This window comes from Bactrocera oleae, chromosome 2 (assembly GCF_042242935.1).
Source record: "Bactrocera oleae isolate idBacOlea1 chromosome 2, idBacOlea1, whole genome shotgun sequence".
NCBI lineage: Eukaryota > Metazoa > Arthropoda > Insecta > Diptera > Tephritidae > Bactrocera > Bactrocera oleae.
The window spans coordinates 68,661,901-68,688,892 of record NC_091536.1 but is presented as its reverse complement, the minus strand read 5'-3'; the positions used below and the strand labels follow the sequence as shown (position 1 = coordinate 68,688,892).

The 26,992-nt window shown below is 39.5% G+C and overlaps 2 protein-coding genes across 5 annotated transcripts in view; one reads left to right on the top strand and one right to left on the bottom strand.

The window, feature by feature from the left end:
* Nha2 (Na[+]/H[+] hydrogen antiporter 2) overlaps window positions 1–26,992 on the bottom strand; it is a 73,150-nt gene that overhangs the window by 5,050 nt on the left and 41,108 nt on the right. For all 4 annotated transcript variants that reach the window (XM_070105576.1, XM_070105575.1, XM_014239078.3 and 1 more), the window contains 7 exons: window positions 12,453–12,740; window positions 12,212–12,394; window positions 10,434–10,609; window positions 10,216–10,325; window positions 6,333–6,530; window positions 1,020–1,163; window positions 503–604 (listed from right to left, as the gene is read on the bottom strand). In XM_070105576.1, the coding sequence (XP_069961677.1) occupies window positions 503–604; window positions 1,020–1,163; window positions 6,333–6,530; window positions 10,216–10,325; window positions 10,434–10,609; window positions 12,212–12,394; window positions 12,453–12,740 (1,201 nt within the window). The remainder of the gene's footprint in view (window positions 1–502; window positions 605–1,019; window positions 1,164–6,332; window positions 6,531–10,215; window positions 10,326–10,433; window positions 10,610–12,211; window positions 12,395–12,452; window positions 12,741–26,992) is intronic.
* Window positions 16,676–18,348, top strand: LOC106620548 (odorant receptor 94a-like). The gene is made up of 4 exons (XM_014239073.2): window positions 16,676–17,579; window positions 17,671–17,770; window positions 17,952–18,218; window positions 18,295–18,348. Exons 1-4 carry the CDS (start codon window positions 16,822–16,824, stop codon window positions 18,346–18,348), a joined length of 1,179 nt encoding a protein of 392 aa, XP_014094548.2. The 5' UTR covers window positions 16,676–16,821.

Below are 26,992 nucleotides of genomic sequence, written 5' to 3'. Positions count from 1 at the left end.
CTGCGCTGTGGGAGCGAAATAAAGAAGGTTGCCAAGCCCAGTCCATGTACACAACCATAGAATTACGGGCGTGTTTGATATTTTAGCTAATAGCGGTATTGAACTTAAGAGATCAATTGTGGGAGAGTGTAACACTCTCAGTTAAAGTTTTGTCGCAAATTATTCGAAAAGACTTCCCATCTTATTTCTCAACGTGTTTTTAGTGTTTTTAATTATTTTTTCATAAAATATGCCGGCATACACAAATGTTTTTAACAATTTGATAACAAATATAAAATAATATTTTTATGTCATATAAACAAAATATTATCAAAAAATACGTAAATTTCAATTTCGGCACATTTAGAACGACCCTAACACGAAAATAAGTACACATACGTTTCACTTGTGCTAAGTAGCCATGAGTGTAATGCAAACATGACGCAACCAAGGGAATTGGCTCGAAAGATGACAGTCGAAATGGAACACCGAAAAAACCGCTACTTTGCAAACGGAAACTTACTTGGACAGTTGCTTTGGGAAAACCGGAAATTGTAATATAGGCGCGTTCCTTGCGCGTCAAATTGCCGCCATAGGTTGACAGGTAGGCGAAGACCAAACGGAACTGGAAATAAGAAAGAGAGCAAAGTTTAAACGGCATAAAGGTTAAAAACTTATTGCAATAAAATAATCGATAAAATATTGGAATTTTTATTTTTAAGAAGGTATGTGAGCCATGTTTAGTCGCCACACGGTAATTTCGGCAGCCGAAAAACGCATCAAATTGCTTGTTCGTTGTCGAAAAATTTAATGTGTGTACCCTTGTGGTCACAACAACAATAGCTAGTGCACGCTAAAGTCAACCAAAAACAACATATATATATGACAACAACTGCGAAGTGCACAGCAATGCCATCGGTTGGCGCGGCACACCACCAACACACTCTTGACCGACGCCACCGCATAGTGCAAATAAACCGCACCGCAAAATAAATTTGCAAACTGGCAAAAGTTGTTGCAAAACAGTCGAGTTTAATTACCAAACTTCCGAGCAGCACCAGCAGTGCACCGTAGCCGACGACACGGCCATCCAATACGGCAAAATTAATTTCTTTGCCGATAAGCGAGAAGGAGACAGGCTTCAGAAATTTCCACAATAGGTCAAGACGCGCCGGCACCGTCGCCTACAAGTAAATAAAGCACAAAAATAAAGAAAGAAAATTAATAAAGGTCGCAATAAAACAGAAAAAATATATTGTGAAAATACGCAAACAAGTTGCTAGTTGAAGTGGTGGGTGTGGTGAATTTAGCGTTAATTGATCGCGAAAATATTCATAAGTAAAATAAATGAAAAGTTTACGTTTTCCATTATTTACTTTTATGATTTGTAAATTCGCACCAAAAACTATATGAATTAAGTTGTTACATAAGCACAGACATTTGTATGTGTGTGTGTGTGTGCATAATTTACAGTTTGTCCTAATACCACAGTCCAAGGAATTTTAATGAACGTGACTTCAGACAGCTGTCAGACAGTAACTGCTGTAATTATGGCGTAGAGCTGAAGGTGATGATATAATTTTGAAAAGCTAAGTAATAATTTGGTAGACTATGCACTACGCTACTAACTTTTAATTTCAGCACAGCTTATTAACAAGTTTATTTAATTTTGTATATAAAGTTCTCAAATTGTGGTTATGAGGCAATAAAAATATACAAAAATATCATGAAAATATTTCTCTCTAAGCGCCATTAACATTTTAGATTTTACTGAAATTTTAATTTTGTTTGTCGAACATAATTCGGGTGGGATGAGAAGCAGACAAATGCATACAATTTTTAAACACCTAATATTTGAACAGAACAAAAGGAAATTACATTTAAAAAAAATCCTTTGTTCTAATTTTATTACCACTTTTACAAACATTACCTGACCTTACCTCGTCTACAGCGCATGGAATCTTGTTCTCTAATACATATCCCACGTTTCCACGACAGTCGGGTCGACGGAACCGGAACAGAGATGGATTTATATTGCGGTCAAGGACTGTCAAATCAACTTAAAATTATATGAGGAATATTTTCTGCCGCTACAACAAGAACTTGACGTCTAGAAGTTAATTACAATTAAAAGTTGGTTTCACAAGACAATCGATATTGAGACGGAAGCAAAATGCCAAGCATAATTTAGCTAAAAAAATTCACTTTTGAACACAACATTGGCTCCATCTTTAAATTTAAAAGTCTGCGAACATGTTAGATCTTGGGTTTGCAAGCAACAGACTGTAACTTTATTTGAATGTAGCCTGGAGGGTCTTTCAGGATTGTTCTAATGCAAATATACAAATTTTCGTTCTTTTATACACTTTTTGTCAACTCTCAATTAATAATACTTCTTCCTAATCTGCCAATCAGCATTTTTTTGTTTATCAACTTTGTTTTAAATATGCTCATATGGGATTTTTTCTATCATGCAACATGAAATTTTCCACAATTTTAAATGTTTACGCAGTTAACTTTTCAGAAGTAAGTTCATAGCGTAATCTGAGTATAACATGTCAAACATATGTACTTATTTTTATTATTTTTATTATGCTTTGATCAAAACATTTTTTAGAAGCTTGGTTATTTTCTAAAAGTGGATTTCGAAGCGGAATGCTGAATGAATTCCAAAGAATAAAAGAACTTTATTCCGATATGTTCTTCTGATTTAAACAATTGCTTCGGAGACCAATAAATTGCCATAACAAAGCTTCACAATAAGATAAAAACAGTGGCCACGCCTTCTTTTTATTTTTCACAACTTTAAATTCTATATGTTTATTTATTTTTACAGTGTACGAAACGTTATAAAACTATATACAAAAATTGCAAAGGTGAGCAATGTACCTTACGTCAAAAAACCACAGTGCTTGTAGCTGATAGTTTACTGAAAATATGTGTAAATCTTTGAGATATACCATTACATATTATCTTTTCCTGATAGTAGTGTGCCTTGTGCTATGAAATGGTAAAAGGGGATCAAATTTAAAGGTTTTCGAATTTTAGGTTGACTTTATATCAATATGCGAGCTAGCTTATTAAAACACGCAAAGCTTTTCAATAATAGTGTATTCTCGTGCCTTGAATGAACAATATATGTCCCCTGCCTTAATTGTATATCACGAATAGTACGAAAACTATAAACAAGCCAGTAAATTAACTATACTAAAAATTTGATGTGATATGATAAAATTAGGTCTAATTGCGTCATCTGTACTGCTAAATTCGGTGGAAAAAATGCATAACCTAACCGTTGCTAGTTTTAGAAATTGCTATTTGTATTATAACTGTGTGTGAAGAACATACTAGTTTAAATATACTATTTTTGTTGTACTTTGGCTGTTTTGAGGTAAGCTTTAGAAAAATCAATAACTATAATTTTACTTTTGTAGTAGGGCTAAGAATATGATGGGCAGAAGTCCTATCTCATTCGAATTTAACTCATTAAATTGATAAATACAAAATAAAACTCAAGCATGCAGCACTCTGCCACTGCTATAACGAATGAATTTCATTCAACGACTGCAGCCAGTTTTCAAGGCGGCTAACAAAGTTAATCGACCACTTAATATTAGCTATTCGATACGCTTGTGTTGTTTAGTCCAACTAAAGAGCTTAGTCGTTTTTCAGTTTTGACATAGAAAACATGTTGTTGTTGCTTTTTATTTCACTATCTTTTTTGTGGTACGCTGTTTTTCATCGACAGCCAACATCAAATTTTTTCCGCTGAGAGTGTGTCACTAAGCCAAAACTAGAGTGCAGAAACGAAAAACCAAACAAAATATTTGCATTTCCTCACAATTAAAAGTGTTGACCATTTTCCGTTTGTTTCCATTTCCGTTCGTTGTTTACCACTCTACACTCTAGGCTGCACTGCCTAACTGCCAACCGAACAAACTGGCTAACTGGTGATTTAGAAGCGTACTTGGATAGACTCTCACCAACGCACACCGCCTCCTGCTGTATTGCTCACACTGTGTTTGGATTTGTCTCAACGTCGTTGGTGTCACCGGCACTTTGCCTGGTTGCCACTTGCACTTCCGTTAAGTGTCTAATGAATGGCATGAAACACACACTTGGCCTTTAAAAGACCCAACAACATTGACACAACAAAAAACGAAACAACAATAATAGCAACACACACATGCAATGTAACAACAGTTGTTTAATAAAAAATGCAGTCAGCCAACCCAAGTGGGTTTAGTTGTGATCCGAGCCGGGTGCTGAGACAAACAAATATGGAGTATGGTTGGCAATGAGCAGCCACTTTGGAGGCTCTAAAAGTCTGCGGAGTAAAAAATTAGAAACAACCATACAACTTGAGTATGAAAACAACACACTAGCATCATTTCATTTACATTGCTTTTGATATATATTTTTTCTTTGTGTTTCCAACACCTCTTTCGCCTTGACAGTGCCAGCAGCCCAGCAAGGAGTGCTCCAAGTAAAAATGTTAAAACCTTCTACAATCTCAGTATGCAAAGCGTAAGGATACGACTGCCAGCTTTTGTTTATGCGTATCTCTGACTGCTTCTGTCTGCCGGGTCGTATGAGCAATGCAGTTGAACTCTGTTTTTTTTTCGACGCACTCGTACGTACTTGGCTGTTGTGAGAAATGCCAAAGCAATGAGAAAACAAATCAACTGTCATAAGCTTCATTGCCTTGTGAAGTATCAACAAAATGTAATAGCATGCAACGGCACAGACACATACATATATACAAACATACATGCGGATGGTGTATATGGTAGGTGTTGACTGTCTTGCATGGCTGGCAGTTGTAGGGCTGCCTTATCGTGGAGCTGTCAGTCAGCACGATTATATCTCATTGCTTGATAACAGGTTTTTATAAACAATATTATTGGCTGTGTGTATGTGTAGTATATTTTTTCACATTTCTTTATGTGAATTTTTTGCAAAAAATCTGTACGTCAAATGTTGCGTATACGCCGTGTCTGATTTAATATGTGGGTGTATGGGAAACATATCTGTTGCTGGTGACTTTATTTTTTGCTAACTTGTTTTCACTGAATTTTAACTAATATGAAGTACAACAAAAAATTAAAAGAACTTATGAAGTAGGCCGTAAAGTACAGAGATGTGAAAGCGCAAGATTTTTTAAAAGTTTTAATATATGTTATATAAACATAACCTATGCGCTTTTATTTCCCCTTTGTATTATTCGTTAAATTTTTTTATAGATTAATTATTAAAAATTTTTCAATGCAAAAGTAAATTTTGTGTTTTTGGGAAGCTTAATACACCTTATTTAGGGTAATAATTTGGTAACTTGTAGCAATCCTCATTAAAAATTTTTTAGATGCGTAGGTATATACATAAAGGGCTTATGAAACACCGAACTCTTCTACAAATATCTTCAATTTTTTTTAGATTTTTGGATTTTATTTTATTATTATCTTCGTAGAAAAAATCGAGCAGCTACCTTAAGTGTAATACATATCACATCAAAAAAGGTAATTTTAGTTATAATTATTGTGAAGAACTCCACTAAAATGACCCACAAGCAATTTTTCTTAATATGGCAACACATTTACCGGAACTTATCTTCCTTTTAAGTCTCAAAAAAATTATTATCGAAAATTTTCAAAAAAATAAAAATCTCAAACACATAAAACACTAAGCCACTAGTCACACTCAATTTTCCAGCGAACTACATTTCTAGGTTAATGTAAAATCCGCACACTTCCAATACCCGGCAAAGCTGAAAGTATGCTTGCGAGCACCAAATACGAGTGTATCTGAGAGACAAATCACTTTGACATACGGAAAAAATTCATTTGACAGACCAAAAGCGAGCAAAAAATATTTAACTTCTTGGAAAAGCAAATTTACCAAACCAACTTGCAAACATGCATGTGTGTGAGCGCATATGCATAAAGCCAACATGTCAAATGCCAAAGACTAGCTTTTGCAACTGCAGCACAGCCAGTTGTCATTTCAAAAAATACCGTTTCCAAATGGACGCCCACGTTGCATGCTGCACATACACACACCCACATATACACACTAAATACGAATGCGCTCAGCAAAAGTATACAAATAGAGACTTTGTAAGGAAATCAGTGTTTCGTCCGAAAAACATTTCACTTAGCTTAACCGAAAGCCAATTTGAATGGAAAGATTTGTGTGACCTTATGCCTACAATTGTACCTCCAACGGAAGTGATATTTTTTTTTTTTTGTATTTTCTTTATGCTTCGAATGAGCTCATATGCAAATGAACCCACACGTTGGAGTCTTAACAGAGTTGGTAGTGCTGAAAAAAAAAAATATAAAACAACAACAACTTACATTTTCATTCTCCAACTGACGTTGACGTTGCTGCGCCGTGAGCTGCCGCTGCTGACGTTTCCAACCGATGCCCGCAAAAAATGCGATCGTCATGCAGCCAAGCGCCCCAGCTGAGGGATAACCGATGGCTCGACTGCCCATCACCGCTATGGTGCCGCCCAAGATGGTCAAAACAAAACGCAATCCGTTTAGGTATTGCTAAAATATGGGGAAAAAGGAAAAGCGTATCAGTTTAAATTTAAGCATACAAAAAAAAGTATAGAGTAGCATACCTAAAAACTACGACTTTTACGGTAAATTTAAGAGTTCGTAGTTCAAACATTTTTTTGAATATAAGTGGGATAATTTTTTTAATTTCTTACCAATAAAAACTATATACAATATATTGCAACTGGTATCAAGACTTACGGTGAATTTTGTATCATACATTTACCATATAGTTCTAGAAAGTGAAGTACCATATAGTATATAATTACCTATCATACATATATCCAGCATTTAAATAAAATTATAGGTCCAAATTGAAACAAGTACAACAAAACATTACTAGGTGGCGCCACAATCGCCTGGTGCTAAAGACCGTTCGATACGTGCGGTGGTAGACATTCACGTGAATTTTATTCAGATAAACTACTTTGTATTGCATTGCGTACACGACTTATTCGGTAAACACGACTCGAAACCTAAAAGTAGTACGGTGGACATTTTAAAAATAGGCCCCAAAACTAAAACTAAATAAAATCGGTATCGAAGTGTGTTAAAAAAAAACCAGAAATTTTTGATTTTTGAAAAAAAGTATATTTTTGGTCTAAATGTCACGAAAAAGCAACGAAAAGTGAGGTTTTAGCGATCGCAAAACGCCAAGCTGTTAAAAACACATCGATATACAAATTGATGCCTGATTTGAAATATCATAGTTTACCTTACGCGAAACAGTTGTAGGCCTTTTGGCTTTCAGAGCCCTATAAAAGGTTATTACTTTATTTATATATTCTGGCTGTGAATGTTCACCAAGTTTTTCTCGTGCTTGTTTGAAAAGATGTTTTGAAATAGTTTCTTGTTTGTTAGATTGTGGTCTAGTTATTGAATACTAATGAATAAGTTTTGGATAAATCGTGGTTAATTTTTAATTTCGACGACTAGATAAACACTTAAATATTTATCGGTTTGAGAACAGTTTATAGTACTTCAATAACATTCAATTAGGGAATTTATATTGAAATTCTGAACTTTCTCATAAATAAATAACGAGGATATATATCACTTTAATAGTATAATAAGCAGCTTTAAAGAAGTAGCCGAAAAAACCAAAAGCTCAAAAGTCAGGAAAATTACGTTGAAAAAAAAGCCAGCCAGAAACCTATGCATAAATTTGTATACGTCGACTAATGCTTCACATTTTTAAATGTCTCTCTCAGAGTCCACATGCATTGCGTGGCATGAAAGCTGGTATATTTCATTGCTGCTGCAGTATATCGGATCATACAGATATACAAACAGAAGAGAGTGAACTTAATTTCACTGCCCTAAAAAGATTCACGCTCATTATGCATGTCCTTGGACGCATTATATTTCTCATCATATTACTTAATTTCCTATTATCCTTTCTATAGCCTGCGTAAGGATACATTCTTATTAACGACCCACTCGCTTTCACTCGCTCTCTTTGTAAATGTGTGGAAAGAGTAAGCAAAGAAAGAGTGAGCGCCGTCCATATCAAAAGGCGGTGATCGCTTTCCACATGCTATAACATCCTGAAGCTGCAAGGACAACGTATTACTGCGTTGAATACGTTAAAGTTACAACCTTTCATTATAATAAAAATCACTGGCAATACTGCATACTAACTTGGCGCTATTGCAGTATGACAAAGAATTGCCGAAAAAAGCTTACTTGTAAAAGCACAAAAAAAAAAGCAAGAAGCTTTCTCGTTGCGCTGCAATTGTCGCGGTGTCTGACGAGCGTGCATATGTAATGCTCTTAGTGTATGAAAATTTATGCTCATAACTTCACAGATTGATACTTTTTTTCCGTGTTTGGACGAAGCACTTTGTAGTTTTGTGTGAAAGCTTCGCTGTTGTGCAGATTTTTATGTTTCTCCTACAGGGTGGCTTACAAGGATAGTATGTGAGAACCAGGAATGATTCAGGCTGAGCAATAGACTGTCAACTACAAATAGGTGGCCGAATTGATAAGTTCATTTTCTGAATCTTTCTCTTAATCCTTTAGACTTTCGACAAATATGGAGCTCCACAAATTTTTAACTACTTCCGAATGACTGAGAGACTACTTTTATCTCAGTACTCCTCATATACACATAATAAAAAACACATAGAGGTTGTTTTTATACTGTTGGAGTTGGGTGAGAGACCAACTATGTAGGCCATGTGGCCTTTCCATATCGAAAACTAAAACTCAGTCCTCGAAGCGAATTATCAAGTGATAGTGGAAATCCAAAGAGCATTCCTAAACACTTCGGACACAGAGAGAAAATTCGGAGGTCGGATTTCTGTGCGTCAATGACAAGATTCGAAAGCATTCCCCAAAATAATTTTGTGATATACTTTACGTTGCTACAAAAACATCAATATTTAGATGAGTTGGTTAACCAGTTGGGATGAAATAGTCTTTAGTAGCGGTGCAAGCTTTAAAAGAATTTCATTTTGTGAAATGAGATGCCTCATATTTACAGTTGATACACACGGTTTTCATATTGAATATTTTACCCATATAGATTCCAAAAGAATTCATTCTTGTATTGCTCGTAACGACCATTCCCTAAATAAGTCGTATATCGGCAAACCTTAAAATTTCCGATTTCTAATTGCTTCCAATGGTTGCCCTGGCATTGAGTCAATACGAAATAAACCCAAAAATATTCCAATTGCTGGAAAAGGTAAAGGTTATGTTATCAGTTCCAGCTTAAGCGTCACCACTACCCCAAATGCGTATGATTTCAGCTAGTCAGTTGACCCTGTACTGGCTCAGGCTCAGGCTCATACACTCGCACACATGCTTCCAACTTGCGACAGCCCAACCAGCAGAGCATTGTGGGCGTAGCAGCAGCTGCAGCAATAAATGTGCTGCCGAAATCGGTGTTAGTGCCAAACGACTCGAGTGTAAAAACGGAACCCCCGCTGTGAGGCATAAAGAAATAATAAGACTGGTGATGATGATGGCGCTGCTCGAGTGCGAGTGCCGTGGCAAGGTTTGATTATGTGCGCCATTAACGGTGCAACTTGCAGCAAATGTGTTGGCAGACCAACGCACACATTTATGCGCATATTTGTGAGTAGGTATATGTGTGTGTAAAAACCGGAAAATAGATATGTGATGCACTTGATATGTGACGTTTCGGTAGTGATATGGGGTTTGTGCGGCAACAACGTAACTGCAGCGCCATTGTTACTGTTGCTACAACTGGGCTCTTACGTCAGACTTTGTTACAGCGAAATTGTGGCGACGAAGATTACAATGGCGGCAGCAGCAGTAGCGGCAGTTCCTTTGCATTGCGCTTTATGAACGATAAAACGCAGTAGTTTCGAGATACAACGGTGACCTCGCCATGCATGCATACGTGCATCTCTATGTGCGTGTTTTGTGGGTGTGTGTGTGTATGTAAAATTAATGGCATTAGTTTTAAACTGCTTTTGTTGCAAGTGTGAGTGCGCTTGTAAGTGCATGCGATGGCGCGCCGAGAAGTATGCTAAAATATTTCAAAATAATCTTTGCACTCAATCTTTGTTACTCAATTCGCTGCTCACCAATGTTTAAGCGGAAAAAATTAAACAGTTTTATGCCCGCATATAAGTGCCATAGTGCGTAACGGTACATTTTAATATTGTAATATTTAAAATTAAAAATGTTTCAGAAACTCACTTACCGTCTTTGTTGAGGGCAAAATGGTCAGCATTAATCCATAAACATAGCCAAATACAATGCCAATACCAATGCCGATAGGTCCCTGCAGTATTTGCTCTATCAACGATTTATCTACATATGAATAGAAAATTAAATAGAGTATATTAAAGGCAATTTTACACTCGGCAACTGGGCAAACTACTTTGTAAGCGGCATAATTAATACCCGCCATTTACTAACCCGTGGAAAAGATGACGCTCATAAAGACGCCAAAGAGAAAAATCGCAACGACGTCATTGCAGCTGGTCATGGCGTATATTAATGTGTGTATGCCGCTGTTCAAGCCCAGCCGTTCCTCCTTCAGTTTCAGCATAACGGTCACGACCACGTTCGGAGAGACTGCGGTGATGACAAGGCTGCCAGAGTGAGGATTAAAAGAAAAATATTCCATGTTATTTTATGTCATTAATGAGCGCGCAATTTATATAAGTTTGCGAAGCGTTTAATGTGTTTTAGACCTCGCGCGGAAAACGTTTTGCTGTGGAGCTAGGTATGGAGTTTTTTGAAATTGAAGCGAGATAAGTTTAATAAATAAATATAATAAATAAACTAAATTTTAAGGATTAATTGATGTCATTATATATTTAAATTGTAAAGAAATTACATGAGCAAACAATATGAATAAGTTAAGAAACATTTATTTAGTCTTAAGAGCTTGTATCCCCTTTTGAAATTCAAAAAATCGATTCAGTAATATCGAATATAGGTATATATGTGTATTTGAAAATATTCTTCGAAAATTTTAAGTTGATCCAGTTAGTTCTTTGGTAGATATGAGTGTAGTTGTAAGACTTACTGTAATCGACTCCAAAAATTTTGAACACGTTTTTCCCGAAATTTTTTTTCAGCGTCGGTGAGAATATTTTTACCCGAAACGGCTGGATTAATATACCCTTTCAGGTTAACTTACTTATACACTCATTTCTCATACAAAATAATTACTTGATAACCACTTCTCGGCCCTAATTTATAAGAATATTATCTGTAGAACACTAATTAGCGACATCTATCTGTGATTTACCAAGAGCTAAGTAAAAATAATGTTAGTATTCGGAATTTTTAAAAATAGTTATAATAAATATAAAAAATTATATAATATACAAAGCACAAAAGCTCTCCGTAAAGCTTTGGTTGAACTAACAGTTTCAACGATCATAAGACAACTTTGTATAAAATGCTTCGTACGTTCTAAGATGATTTTAAACATTTAACCAAGCGTTTCATTTACTTCTTTAACCCCCCCTTCCGAAAAATATGTTTTCTGAAGATCTGAGGAAAGTAGGTCTCAGTGGCGGCCATAACCTCTTCATTACACCGAAATTTCCAAGGCGAGTGATCATCACATTTCCGGTGGATAGCATAGTTTTCTTCTTCTTTAGAGCAGATTCGCCACAGGTCTGACTCACACGGTCTTTTGTTATGTCTACTGTCTCAGCTATCTCGCGGTCTTCGAGATAATTGAGAGAGGACACTTTCTATCCAGACGCTGTCAGAACAAAGCTGGAAGTCCGATTCGGTTCAAACTTTACTGGCAGCCTCTACGAGAGCGTAAATTTTTATTGTGATACTGGCGCTATCGGGCGGTGAGGCCAAGTACTTATCATATCGCTCTTGAGTATGCTTATAAATCCGACTGGCTTAGCAACAAATACTATTCTACTAATTAATTTGAACAATTTATAGCCTCTCTGGCTGTCAACTAATTTATTCAACTATCCTCTACTAACTTGGAGCTTGGTTAGGATCACTTGGTTCATTAAAGTTTCGTTTGCAATTTCGGCTATGCTGAAGCCATATATTCAACTAGGACTGCCTCAGTTTTTTTCTGTGAAGATGCAAATAACTCAACTAAAGGAGTTAAATGTATAAAATATGAAGTCTCCAACTAGTGTTTTATTTAAGCATAGAATACATAAACTGTAAGGATTCTGGGAAAATAAAACTTTTTGTACACTCACCCTAAAAGTATACCCCAAAACCATGGCATATCCAAAGTAAATCTAGCGATCACTGTAATAATTGTCACCTCAGCAATCGTTGGCACGAGTGTGAGCCGCAAGATCATAAGCCACAGCTTCTTGAAGGCGCTCGCGTCAAGGCCCAAGCCGGCTAAGAGCATAATATTTATTAGCGCCATCTCTCTGCAAGACATAAGAATACGAATAAATGATTGAGTACACAAGCATTACTTAATCTCACCTCAAAAATGCTTCAAATTTATCGTAACCCGTGAAATCAGCCAAACCCACATTGGTGTAGATCACACCGAAAAACAGCATGCCCAGCATGTCCGGCAGGCGGAGAAAGGTCACCAGCACACCAGACAATTGTGCGCCCACGAACAGGAAGAATATACGCATGATCGGCGTATTTGGCAGCGTATAATCGGGCAGCAGAACATAAGCGATCATCCATAGAACGATGGCGATGGCCACCAGAGCCAGCGGTTGCGAGATGAAGGGCCAGTGTTGAACGATAATACGCCAGCTGTGTGCGGGAAAAATCGAATTTAATTCAAAATTAAAACAAAAATTTAATTAATTATAAAAGCATAAATAACCACAAATAATTTTTACATTTTTTTTTAATTGGAAATTATGAGCGCACATTTTTCGGTATTGACACCGAAACAGGGTCGCCTCGGTGCACGCGTGTTAAACAATGTTTAACCGCTGAGTTAAAGAGCCGTATTTAATACTGAAAACACTGAAATCCTGTTATATTTTCCAACTCTCTATACTCTACGAGATAATTATGTATACGTGTGTTGTATTTGTTGTTGACGAAAATTCATTTCATTAAATATGCAGTTGTTATTATCCAGCTAATTGTATGAAATTGCCGTTCGTTTACATTTTAAAAAGCAGTCACGCCAATATCCCCTCCCCCTTCCCTCCCCACTTAAAGCACAAAAGCGTGAAGGGTTGCGTAGCCACACACACCTCTTGTTCTATATACTCGTGTGTCTTCTATAAACAAATATTAATTTTCATATGTGATGGCTCGGCACAAACACTGCCATGCCTGGCGCATTTCATTAAAAGAGAAAATTATGTTAATTGTCAATTAAAAAGTTAATGACTTTAATTGGATTTTCAGGATTTTAAAATTTTTTATATATAATGCAACATGCTTGGCTTGAGTTTTCCAGCATATTTTGAATTACTTTTTGTCAGCTGTAAATGTTGTGATTCATAGCGAATTTAAAAGTTTGTTATCATAAACGAGATTTCCTTTTGATGAGATTTGGCTTCAGTCAAAAGAATTGAGCTACAATTAAATGGGTGGGCATTTGTGAGGCGGCTTAAAGTTAAAAGAGTTTAGCGAGAAACAGAAATTTAAATAATATTTCAGTTGCTGCTTGAAAACTTCTCCACTGCGTTACTAGAGACAGGGAAATACTTTTACTACTTACTTTTTGAATGTAAATAGAGAAAAATGTTTATCTATTAATTCCAACACAGCTTTCTCTTCCACATTATTGCAGGCTCACTGAAAAGTTCGTAAGTTTCAGAGGAAAACACATTTCTTGCTTTCGATATATCGACAAACGCGATCTACAAATTTTCAAGACCATTTCTATAAAGATTTTTTTTTTAAATATATGGTTCTCAAGAATAAATAAAAAGCATATAATTTAGTGTTATGACCAAGAGCTTAGCTTAATTATAACGATAAGAGTTTGCCATTTTTTTTTTTAAATGATTTCGGGCTAACGCTGCAGCTGGCTGGAATAAGTTTCAGCCGATAGGCTCAATTTTCTATCACTTTTGACAGCAATAATGTGCCGAATATTCTCTTTCCAAGCATCAATCGTCTCGGGCTTACCTACGTAAATCCACAGAAAAAAAGTCTATTCCAGCCCTATATTGTTAAATCGCACGAACTTGGAGGTATTGTTGGAATCAAAGGTCGTCCACGTAAACACCATCAAATTCAGGCACTAAAAAGTCATTAATAGTGGCTCTATAGCGTTCCCTATCAACTATAAAATATGTCGGGCTTCATTTTGTAAGAAATATGAACCAGAGATTCTCTCTGCCATTGAGCAGAAGAAACAGTGCCTTTTTGATGGCGTCTCAATAACGGCTTGTGAATTATAATCACTCCAAATGCGACAATTTAGTTTGTGTACGTTAATAATTCAACCAAAATGGGCTTTATTGCTGAACCAAATTTTCTTGTCAAAATCGTGATTGGTGGCCATCTTGTTATTGGCCCATTCACAGAACGAGAGACGCACGAGTTGGATTTTGTAAGCCCACAAAACCAAGATCCTTCCGCAATATCTTCCATAAGGTGGTTGATCGACTTTCCTTAGGCCTTAGTGACATCGATTATTTTTTTATTGTCATGACTTATATTTCCAGGGAGAATTTTGCTGAGATCTGCTAACAGGAAATGTTGTTGGGAATCAAATCGATAGTTCCACATGTTATTTACTTTAGCATTGATTTGTGGCTTGTTGCATTTTTGTGGTAAATTTTTGAAGAGGCAATGGGGGTATTCACCAGCAACATCTTTGTTAATTCGTTAGTGTTTATTCGGTAGTTTTTTACGTGCTTTTTGGTTTTGTTAAATTAACAGATTATCGTTCTACCGAGTAACGAAGTACCAGTGTGACAGGCTTAATAATTTTTTCGTTACTTGGTAACATTAAACCAGGCTGTTTGTTTTGCGATTTTTTTTTTAAATACTGAGCTAGAGTTAAAAGTATGTGCACAGTTAAGTGTTTTAACGAAGTATGAACTAGCGAATTACCAGATTAACATGTTCGATCTGAATATCCCTAATATTTCCTTCATCAAATGGGACTTTTTTCCGGAATTTGTCTAGGAAAGTTGTGATAACTCTCCTTTCAAGATAGTCGATTAAAGTTTTCATGTTTATCCCGAAATTGAGACGTCAAATTTTATCAGCTGACTGTTATATCTTCTGTTTTGAATCCGGATCTTGATTGTGTGTGCAATTAATTTACTCTCGATTGAAATAAGGAGTGGAATGAGTAGCCACGTTATATCCGTTATTATATATCATTGAAAAAATTAAAATTTATAAGCACGGATCAGCCCCAAACAGTTCTCAAAATTAACAAATTATTATTGGTTTGGGTCAATTGAGCGCTTTTGCACACCCAAATATTCGTGAAGGATATATTCAACTTCCTCTTGATATCTTTGTTCTATGAATTTTATCTTGCTACTTTATTTAGGGTTTTAGAAAACCCATTTCTGGGTTTTCATCCGAAACATCGTTCATCGTCTTTGATACTCAAATCAACCACTGGCTGATGATGGGTTCTCTAATTTATATTTCTAACTCAGAGAAAACTTCTCAATTTTTTTGCTACCAACAGCAGAGATAGCTTTTATTACTAACTAATGGAAAACGTTTCAAAACTCTTTTCCAGGAAATATCTTTCTGATCGAAACTAGCAAACTTAATCTCTTCTCTGCTTTATGTAATCTATAATATAGGTACATGCAAAGAGGTCGATTCTATTACGATACTTTGTGAAAGCACAAACCGTGAGATCTCTAAATAATGTTAGAGTCTTCGTGTTGTTACAATATCTTTCACTCCATCAGCCATATACCACAATGCCAACGCCTACAACTATGGCAATGAAGTATTTGTGGCGCTTTGGCAGACATATGATATACTGCTAGACTAGTATGGGATTATACATATAACTCCCTAGTTCGTTAGAAATGCATCTCCGATTCGGAAGACAATTAGTATTTCTTAATCTAATAAAATGGAGATAGTGAAATGAGTTATCTCTAATTTCTATTGCTGATGTCAATAAATTCTAGAATAGATAAACTTCAAGATTTTCCAGAAAACATAACGGGAATGAATTAACATTAATCAAGTTAGATCAATGGACTCTATAGAGTTTTAGAATATATTGCCTGCCTTATGAACTCAGCTGATGAAAATAGTTACCGATTTGTTAAAAATTATCTGCTCATAATTCGAAGAACAGAGTTTAGGGTCTACCCAACGACCTTGGTGCCAGATATTTTCCCAGTCAATTATCGGCGATGTTTAAATCACTACTAGAAATATTTTTTATGGTCTGAATAAGGGTTTTTTTGTGTATTAATAAGAACTCTACCAGACATGTACAACTTAACGAGAAGGAAAACTTACACTCAGCTTTTAAAAAATATCCAATGAAATACAATTATGTTAAATAAAGCGTTAATATTTTAAGGCCCCCCATTAATCAAATCGTGCTAGCACTGAGACACACCGCTGCGAAAAGAAGGGTGCAATTCTAAGAAAATTATGTCAACGTCGAAATGTTGTTATTGTATTATTATAATTGTTAAGATAAATGGTGTCATACAACCGTTTACGTGCACGTTATATCAATAACAAACAATTAACAGTCAAAATTCGAAAATATTAATTTATAATTAAAAAATAAACCAGAAATTTGAGCAATGGCCCTCATACCCAAGCAAGATTTTGCCTTATACGCTTAGGCTTATCTCAACTATTGGGCTATAAATTAGCTTGTAGCATAGACGTGCAACACATTTTTAAACTGGAATTGAGAATGACACCAACGGCCACAGCGCAGCGAGAACGCATAGGTGTAGCGCGTGTGCTAATGCGCCTGCTGCAGATCCTTGGACTTTGGCCAATATGGAAAGAAAGCCACCAAAAAAATGGCAGTTCAACACAATGCTGCAATTGGCTGACGCACTACTACCGCTACCTACTGCACGTGCCGCTCACCTTCACCTACAATACGCTCATGTGGATCGAGGCGCTGACGCGCTGGGAACGCGCCGATCACATACTCTACATCTCCATCACCGAAGTGGGTATGATGGCGTTGACGCTAAACTTCTGGCGCTTAGAGCAGCGCGCTTACCACTTTATGCACGAGCTCAGCTACAGCGACAACTTGGCTTTGCGCAACCAGGCGGAACGTCAGTGGTGGCGCGGAGAGCAGCGCTTTTTTGCGCGCATTGCCGTGTGCTATATAGGCGGCGGCGTGTGTGTGCTCTTCACAGCATTCGGCGCAACACTGCTCGTGAATGGCTACTCCTTGCCCTACGACTATTGGCTACCATTCGAATGGCATAACGCGCAAAATTATTGGTACGCCTACGGCTATGAGTTGATAGCGATGTCACTCACGTGCATCTCAAACGTCACCATGGATATGCTGCTGTGTTATTACCTCTTTCACGTGGCGCTTTTATACAAGTTAATTGGCATGCGTCTAATGGCGTTGCAGCATCTAAGCGAAAGGTTGGCCGTGCAACAGCTGATAAACATAATCGAGTTACATAAAAGAGTCAAAAGGTAAGAAAGACTGACGTAAGCTTTTAAGCGCGCTCTTTATTAGAAGCGCCCGTGTGTTACGTCAGCAGCTCTAATACTGTGTAAAATTCAGGTTGACAACGCAATGTGAGGTGCTCGTGTCCGTGCCCATTCTGGTGCAAATCGTGCTGAGCGCCTTCATTTTATGCCTTTGTGCCTATCGCTTACAAACTGTAAGTAAAAGTGCATTCCCCTTATATGTGTATGTGTGTGTCTCTATATGTGTGATTTCATGCGCACTCGTTGCACATATCAAAATACAATAAGTGCACAGTGCATGGCTATGTAATTCGACCTCGATGTCGTGCTTTTTTGCTTTGCTTTTACCTCACTTCGCTTTGAGATGCCTTGCAGATGCAAATTAGCGAGAATCCAGGCCAATTTTTAGCCATGTTGCAATTTGCCAGCGTGCTGACGTTGCAAATATTTCTGCCATGTTACTTTGGCAATGAGATTACCATAAATTCGGATGCGCTGACAACGTGTGTGTACAACAGTAATTGGGAGGAATTTTCACCGCCTACGCGTAAGCTAATGAATCTGTATATGGAGCTGCTGAAGCGACCGGCGCAAATAAAAGCTGGCAACTTCTTCTTGGTGGGCCTGCCCGTTTTCACAAAGGTGGTTATATATCTTTTTACACAATCTATTATATAACTAGTAACTGTTTTTTATACTATTCATTATTTCTTAATAGACCATGAATAATGCTTACAGCCTTCTAGCGCTACTTTTGAATATGAGTAAATAGGTGTTGAGACGGCTGAAGATATTAGCTTACGGCACTCAGCGGGTTCCACTATATCGTAATCCAGTAATTTTTTATTAAATAAATGAAAGGGCTAATTAAAATTAATTTCAGAGCATGAGGGTATTCCAAATAAAGCTAATTGATAGCTAAAAGCCTGAACAGTATGAGAGTGAACCTTATTCATAAATTTTCTCATTCTATCATAAAATACACTTCAATAAAGCTCTTAACAAACAAATTGGTAATGAGTATTTATTAGATCAACAAACTGCGTATTTGTGAAAATAAACAAATCATTTAAAATTCGTTTAACAAAATTACGATTTTCTTATTAAATTCCACAATGTTTATGCAGTATAACCAATTTACTGTTATTATATACAATTATGTGGCAACCAATTAAATTAAATTAATAACAGCAATTACTGTTCGCACATACACACACACTTAAATGCCTTTTATATACGCAAGTACTTGCCAGTATATTAGTTGTTAAGTAGTTCTCTAGTCACTGGAAGCGAGATTCCACTACAAAGGCGCTGAACTGTTATAGATACAGAAATACATTAGGTATTCTAATTATGTGAAGGTAAATGCTGAAAATTTCAGCCGCTATGAGCCGGTAATGTAGCGTCGCGATAAAAAGACATTAGTGACTATGCGAAAAGGACTTCTTGCTAATGACAAGTAGCTCCTAAAATGGGAAAAAACTTTAACCAAAGCTCTAATATGCTTCACAAATCAAACAGTTTTCCATACTTTCATACTCAGTTTGTATGGCGGCTATATACTATAGTTGTCCGTGTGAACAATTCCTTCGAAAAAAGTAGCGATGCCTTGGATAGTAATCTATTCAAATTTTGTGAAAATGCCTTATCAAATAAAAAGTTTACTATACAAGAACTTAAGTTTGATCGGTAGGTTTGTATAGCAGCTATATGCTATAGCAGACCGATCTGAATAATGCGTACGGAGATTAATTATTTATTATTTCTTTTGTACAATATTCCACGCCGAATTTCGTGAAAAGATTTTGTCAAATAAAAACTTTTTTATACAAGAAATTTATTTTTTTTAGGTCAGTTTGTAAGGCAGCTTTATGCTGTGGTCGTCTGATATCGTCTGTTCCTTCCTTGTTAGGGAGGAAAAGATACGTGTTAAATTTCAGAGCAAATCTTAAAAATTTAAAGACTAGTTCGCGTATATTCAGACATACGGACATGGCTAAATACTTATATTTATTTTATAGAGTCTCCGAGTTTCCGCCTTGGTGTTACAAACTTCGTGGCAAACTTAATATACACTCATCAGTGTATCAAAAAATAGTTTAATGGCTTTAAATATCAAACAGAAATATATCAATATATATAAAAAGAAATAATATACAAATAGCCGCAAAGTATCTAATCAAAACAGGAAATACCCACTTTTATGTGCTATTCTCAATTTATAAAAGAAACACATAATCTCACTGATTTTTAGAAGCTTTTTATAATACTCATTTTGTTAAAGCATTTCCAAATGCAGGCTTTAATTTCTAATCAGGCCAAAAATTCTAAAATTATTAATATTCTAACGTTTAACGACAATTAGGATATGTTGTGGAACTAAACACTAGCGAAAGTTCACATTCTTCTAAACCGGGCCCAATGCTCCCCGGGCCCGGAGTTCTCATGTGCGTCTGGTGCTCTGCAAAAATTTTTTGCAGACCTTTTGGTCATCATCGGTCATCATAAATTAAATTTTGTTTTTTTTTTTCAGAACAGCAACAATTTTTCTACTGGATGTTTTACCCGATAATTATAATGTTATCATTTATGCCTCCGAGTACATGTAAGATCAACCAAAAATATATGTATATGTATCTGGTAAACTGAACCAAGTTTTTTTTCAAATAAATAAAATATATGGTAATATCAATATATTGATGGACCAGGGACACACTCTATCCTCCGCAAACTCCTCTAAGGGTCTGATTAACGGTATTGGCCCCGATTTTATACAAAAAAAAATTTTGCCAAAATCTGTTGTGATTTTTACTATCCGCGCGATTTTATGTGACACATACATTCTCTCGTCTTAAATATCATAAGGATTCAAGTGCATGACCTCAGTTTATTTCTTAATATTTACTTCCTATCAGCTGTAACGAAGCTTTTTGTTGCCCCTGCTTCTTCTGATTTGCTGAGGTATACTCGCCGTGTCCAGGGTTCGTTACAATATAAATTTGTAAACTATGGGGCTCTTTGCAAATCGCTTTTATTTAGAAGTGCACACTACCACACGTACTTTATTATATATTATTATTATAATCTCTGGAACTGCGTTCAAGCAGCGCCGCCCGTTGCTGGCGTTCCGACAGTTTCCTTCACACTTCTCTGGAACTACGTTTCAGAAGCGCCGCCCGTTGCTGGCGTTCCGACAGTTTCCTTCACACTCTCTGGAACTACGTTTCAGAAGCGCCGCCCGTTGCTGGCGTTCCGACAGTTTCCTTCACACTCTCTGGAACTGCGTTTTAGGAGCGCCGCCCGTTGCTGGCATTCCGACAGTGTCCTTCACACTTCTCTGGAACTGCGTTTCAGAAGCGCCGCCCGTTGCTGGCGTTCCGACAGTTTCCTTCACACTCTCTGGAACTGCGTTTCAGAAGCGCCGCCCGTTGCTGGCGTTCCGACAGTTTCCTTCACGCTTTCTGGAACTGCGTTTAAGGAGCGTCACCCGTTGCTGGCGTTCTGACAGGGTAGTGGTTCTCGAAACTCGTTAGCGCGTCACTATCACGCGGAATTACGGAGGGCAGTGACAGCGGCCGCGATGCCAAACGTGGAGCAGGTCAGAGGATCGACTCACTACCCACTTCACGCGTGACTTCGGGCCTTCCCACGTTAAGGAGTGAAATGCCTGCCAGAGGATCGACTCACTGCGAGACATTCACTTCTTACCGCACGAAACGTCACTTACCTTTCCGCGCTCCCGTTGGATAATTGGTATACTATCGCGTATACTACCCTGCCAGCGTGCGTCCCGGGGTGACTTACCTTCCGTGTTTCAGCTCCGTTGTGCTCGCCTTCGCAGCCCTATCCTTCAAGCCCGCCAATCGTTGTGCTCGTCTTCACGGTCCTGAGTCGATCATCCGGCCAACGTTGTGCTCGCCTTCGCAGTCCGATCCTGAATGACTGCTGATCGGCCTGCTTGCTTTCCACCAAGCCGTGTGTTGCTTGCTCGCCCGTTCGCAACATGATGCTTAGGATGGCGTGTGTTGCTAGAAGTGGCGTGATTTTCCCGTTGCAGACCAATACTCGCTGTGTCGCTTGCGTGGCGTGATTTAACTGTTGTGTGGCAACATGTTGCCTTAGGATGGCGTGTGTTGCTAGAAGTGGCGTGATTTTCCCGTTGCAGACCAATACTCGCTGCGTTGATTTTATTTAACAGGGTGCGTCTTCATGTGTTGTGTGGGCTAAATTCCCTCTGGACATTTAGTTCTCACACTCCCCCCCCACTTCGGTGAGTTTTGCATCAGGTTAGATGCAAAAGTTAATCTAAGTTACAATATTTCTTAAATTCAAGTCTTAAATTGTATTACAAATTTTTCTTTTATATCTATCTTTTGTTTTCTTTTTTTTTTTTTTTCTCCCTTTTTTTTTTTTTCTGCTTTAACTTGCTTTTAATTCTTGTATAATCTTCACGTTCTAATACAATTATTTTTTTTTCAATTCCATAGACTTATAAACTAGTTTTTTTTTTTTCTTACTTTAAGTACAGACTAAAATTCAATTAATTCACGTTATAACTTGTAATCTTTCCTGGGTATCTTCCTTCTTTAGTTGGGTTTTGCAGCTGTTTTTATTGATGTTGGCTTCCTCCGTATGTGTACGCCCCACCGATACATAGCCACTTGATATCTGGTGGTACTAAACTTCAGCCGGTGCTTTCCTGTGCCGGTCGTGAGGTCTATGAGACTCCTCCTGACTCTTTCGGCGATTTCTGGGAAGGCCTCAAGTCCTGTTCCGAGTGCGTCGTTGATGGGTACTTTTATACCTTCTGGGGGAAGCTGTTCCGCGGGTGGTGGTGCTAAAGTTGGTGTGCTTGTTACCTCTGCGTCATTGGTCGCCTTTGCGTCTTGATGATGTCTGAAGGTAGCTAACATGTGAGCCCGCTTCTTCGCTGCCATCTCCGCTGTGAAAGGTTCGGAGATGCATCCGGGCGCTCCTTCACCTTGTCCTATATAGCGCATGACTCGTTCCATTGTCTCCAGCACGTAAATGCCGCAATCGTCCGTATTTTCCTGTTGTGGCACCTCTAACAGGAGTTCCCGGAAATCGAGTTTTTCCTGGCCGTACCTCTCCTTATATTCCCACTGGAGGAATTCGCGCCAGGCCGTGGTTGCATGGGTGACCTTACCCCTCGTCCAGGAATCTGCCGTCCATAACTGGTGTGGTTGACAACACACTGTGTCGGTCATGTGGTGCGTAAGCTCGCGATTCGATAGGGCGAGCACATACCAGTGATGAGCGACGTTGTGTGGTGCTAGGACTACACGCTGTCCGAAGATGTCTATGTTTCGGATCCAGCGGTGAATGCGGCGGAAATTTTCTTCTCGTCCCCCTGGTTGGTTCAACTGCCAGACAACAAAGGGGCTGAGTATCGTGCCTTTCGGTCCAAATTCGGTCTCCAGGTACTTTGCCCAGGCGTCGATCACGGTGTCCGTTAGCCAGGATCCATCTTCTAGGGAGAGTAAGTCCGCTCGGTACAGGGAGACTCCACCTTGTCCCGGTGGGAAGGTCAGTTCCACCCTATCCCTCTCAGGTTCGGTATTCTCCTGGTCCGAGGAGAGTTCGATCACTGGTGGTTGTCGCGGTACCGTGGCATCATCTGAGCTAGACGTATCGCTACTAGCCTTGCTGCTGTCGCTTGGTGTTCTTCCACTCGTCGGACTCCCGTGGACTTCTTCTTGATTTGGTTCATCTATTTCCTGAACAACTACTCGGCCGACGATGCATGGCGTTGTGGCTACGTGGGCCGCGATAGTGCGTCTCATGGCGGCTTGTGTTGTTCGTGCATCCATTTCACTTGTAGTGGGTTTGTGGTCGGTTAGCTGCGTAGTGGTGTTGACGGCCTTGGATACGTTGGCGGTGTTAGCGTTGGCCTCGAATGTCGCTGTCACATGTATCAGCTTTAGGTGTCGCGACGCCGCGTGCATAGCGTCTGCACGCGCTGAGCAAGCACTTCTAGTACCTGTGGTGCTGGCTGCTTCCAGTGCCTGTGTCCTGGGGAGCTTCACCTTCTCCTCCTCCATCCGTTCACGGAACCGCTTCAAACTGTTCTGCCACTTCTCGTCGTTATTCATATTTTCTTTATTTTAAATTTACTTTCTTTAAAAGTGTCCGGTACGTCTTGCCTTGCTGACAGCTCGCGGTTGAATGAATGAACTGTCTCGATTGGTCACCAAATTTACTCCTTCAAATATTTTCTATTATTATTTAATTTTTTTATTATTATTATTTTTTTTTTTATTTTTTTTTTTTTTATTAAACGGTTACAGCCATGTGGTACGGTTTCAATTCGCTGATGTTCACCGTTTTCTCCTTTCCGCCGTCAACTTTTCGAAGTTCTACGATCACTGGTGAGACATACCTGAGAATTTGATAAGGCCCATCATACTTCGGGGCTAACTTTGCGGCGAAGCCCTCAGTGGCTTTAGAGAGGTGATGCTCTTTCGCGAGAACTAGTTCTCCGATCACGGGGGTCCATTTTCTGCGTCTCAGGTTATAATGCCGGGCTTGATCCGTTGCCGCCCTCTCCATATTTTGTCGAACAATTTTGAAGGCCTCCTGCATCCTATTGGACTTTTCCTCAGCTGTCGTGGATGTCATGCCGGTGCCGATATTAACTTCGTCGAAGAGTGCCTTTGGCAGTCGCGGCTCTCGTCCTTGTACGAGGAATGCTGGGCTATATCCCGTGGATGCCGAAATGCTGGAATTCACTGCGAGCTCGATCTCTGGGAGAAAATCATCCCATCGCTGGTGTCGGGCCTTACTGAGTTGTGCAATAATTCGCTTAATTGTCCGATTGGCTCGCTCCGTGGGATTCTCTTGAGGGGTGTAGGGTGCGGTGAATTGCTGGCGTACCCCTAATTCCTTAAGGTAGTGTTGCCACAGCGTACTAGTAAATTGCACGCCGTTGTCCGAAATAAGAATCTTCGGGACGCCAAATCTTGCGAGGATTCGTTCTCTAAATGCGCGACGAAGTCCTTCTGCTGTAGCGCGCCTCATGGGTACTAATTCTACCCACTTGCTGAAGCGGTCGAAGAATACTAGTAACATAGTATTTCCATGCGTGGATCGCGGTAAGGGTCCAATGAAGTCAGTGCAAACTGTGGCAAACGGTTCTTGTGCCACCTGTGAAAGCATCTTTCCTGCTGGTTTCTGCTGACCTTCCTTGTATTTCTGGCAAGACTCACACTGGCGTACGTAACGGCTAATGTCGCGAAACATCCCTGGCCAGTAATATCGGCTAGCCACCCGGGCTACTGTCCGGCGTATACCCATATGTCCGGCGCTAGGTATATCGTGGTTCTCTTGCAGGACTCTTAAGCGGAGGGGTTTAGGCACACATAGCTTCCAGGGTACAGCCTCTTCATCCTGGGATCGACACGGAATGTGGCGATAGAGTTGGCCATCCTTTTCCATGTAGTCCGCGTACTTCTCGGGGTTCGCGCGTACTTCCTCTGCTCGTTTTCGCAACCAGTTGCATTGTGGCGCCACCGTCGTCGCTTGTCGTATGGTCTCTAGCGGCTGACGAGACAGTGCGTCCGCTACTAAGTTGAGTTTCCCTTTGCGATACTCGATGTCGAAAGTATGTTGCTGTAATTCTAAAGCCCATCGTGCTATACGACCAGAAGGACTTTGTATGGAATTCAGCCACTTCAGTGACATGTGATCCGTTATCACCTTGAATTTATATCCCTCTAGGTAGGGTCTCATTTTCCGGATACCCCAGACTATGGCGAGGCACTCCTTTTCGGTTGCCGAATAGTTGGTCTCCGCCTTATCCAGTTTGCGGCTAGCGTAAGCTATTACGCGTTCACCTCCTTCTAGTTTCTGTGTTAGCACTGCACCAAGGCCAATGTTGCTAGCGTCCGTCTGCAAGGTAAATGTCTGGCTGAAATCCGGACATGCGAGAACCGGAGCCTCCGTTAGCTTACACTTGATGCTTTCAAACGCTTCTTGTTGTTCAGCTCCCCATCTCCAGTGTCTCCCTTTCTTTAATAAAGCGGTGAGCGGCTGGCTCATCGTCGCGAAGTCGGGTACAAAGCGGCGATACCAGGAGGCTATCCCAAGATATTGGCGTACTTCTTTTACGTTAGTTGGCGGCTTTAGCTCCTGGATTGCTGCTACTTTCTCGGGGTCGGTGTGGATGCCTTTGTCACTGATCACGTGACCTAAATACCGAAGTTCCTTCTTAAAAAACTCGCATTTCTCAGGGTTGATACGAAGGTTGGCCTGCTGTAGTCTCTGCAGTACCTTGCGTAGATTCTGTATATGTTCCTCGAATGTAGAGCCTATCACGATTATGTCGTCGAGGTAGGCAAAGGCGTGTGGTTCCATCTCTGGGCCTATGACCTGGTCGAGGACCCTCTGGAACGTCGCAGGTGCCGAGTGTAAGCCAAATGGCATGACGCGCCATTGGAATAGGCCACGCCCAGGAACGGTGAAGGCTGTGTATGTGCGGCTGCCTTGCTCCAACGGTATCTGCCAGTAGCCGTTCTTGAGGTCCAGACTACTAATATACCTTGCTCGTCGTAACTTGTCCAATATGTGTTGTATTCTAGGTAAGGGGTATGCGTCGGGTACTGATCGGGCGTTGAGTTGCCGATAATCCACGCATAGACGCCACTTACCGTTTTTCTTCCGGGCCAATACAATCGGCGCGCTGTGTGGGCTGTGAGACGGCTCGATGCATCCCTTCGATAGCAGCTCATCGATTTCATTGTTGATAACCGCTTGCATCGCTGGATTTCGTGGGAAATATCGTTGCTTGATGGGGCGGTTGTCGGTCATAGTGATTTTATGCTCCGCCACTGTCGTCACTCCACTCATGGTTTCAAATTTTTGAAGCTCTTCTGCTAAGAAGTCGCGTATGCGGGCCGCTTCGTTTCTCTCGTTGATGGTCGATCTAGGCTCGACTCTATTAATCCTCCTGCACTTTAGTTTACGTCTTTTGTTGCACTTCGTTCTACTGGATTTTTGTAGTCGGCTCTTTGGTGTAGTTGCCGTTGCGTTGCCTACCTTTTCTGGTGGCATGGTGTAGAAGGCCGCTGTATGCTGCGCATCTGGTGCTGTCAGCACTACCTGATGACCTCCGCAGGATATCTTAGCTCCCATACTCCCCAGTGTATCTAACCCGAGTATGACGTCATCAATCGCACCGGGCATAACGTGCAACACTGCTTGGAGTGATGACTGTCCGAGTTGGATGTTGGTTTCAACGGCGTCGTAAATCTTGCTGGTGGTACCGTCGGCCATTTGTATTTGCATGGCTACGGTAACCTTCTTACCACTCCCGGTCGTGTCCATACGTTCTGCAAGTCGTGACGATACGAAACTTTTTGAGGCGCCGGTGTCGATGACGGCTTCCGCCGGTTCTCCGC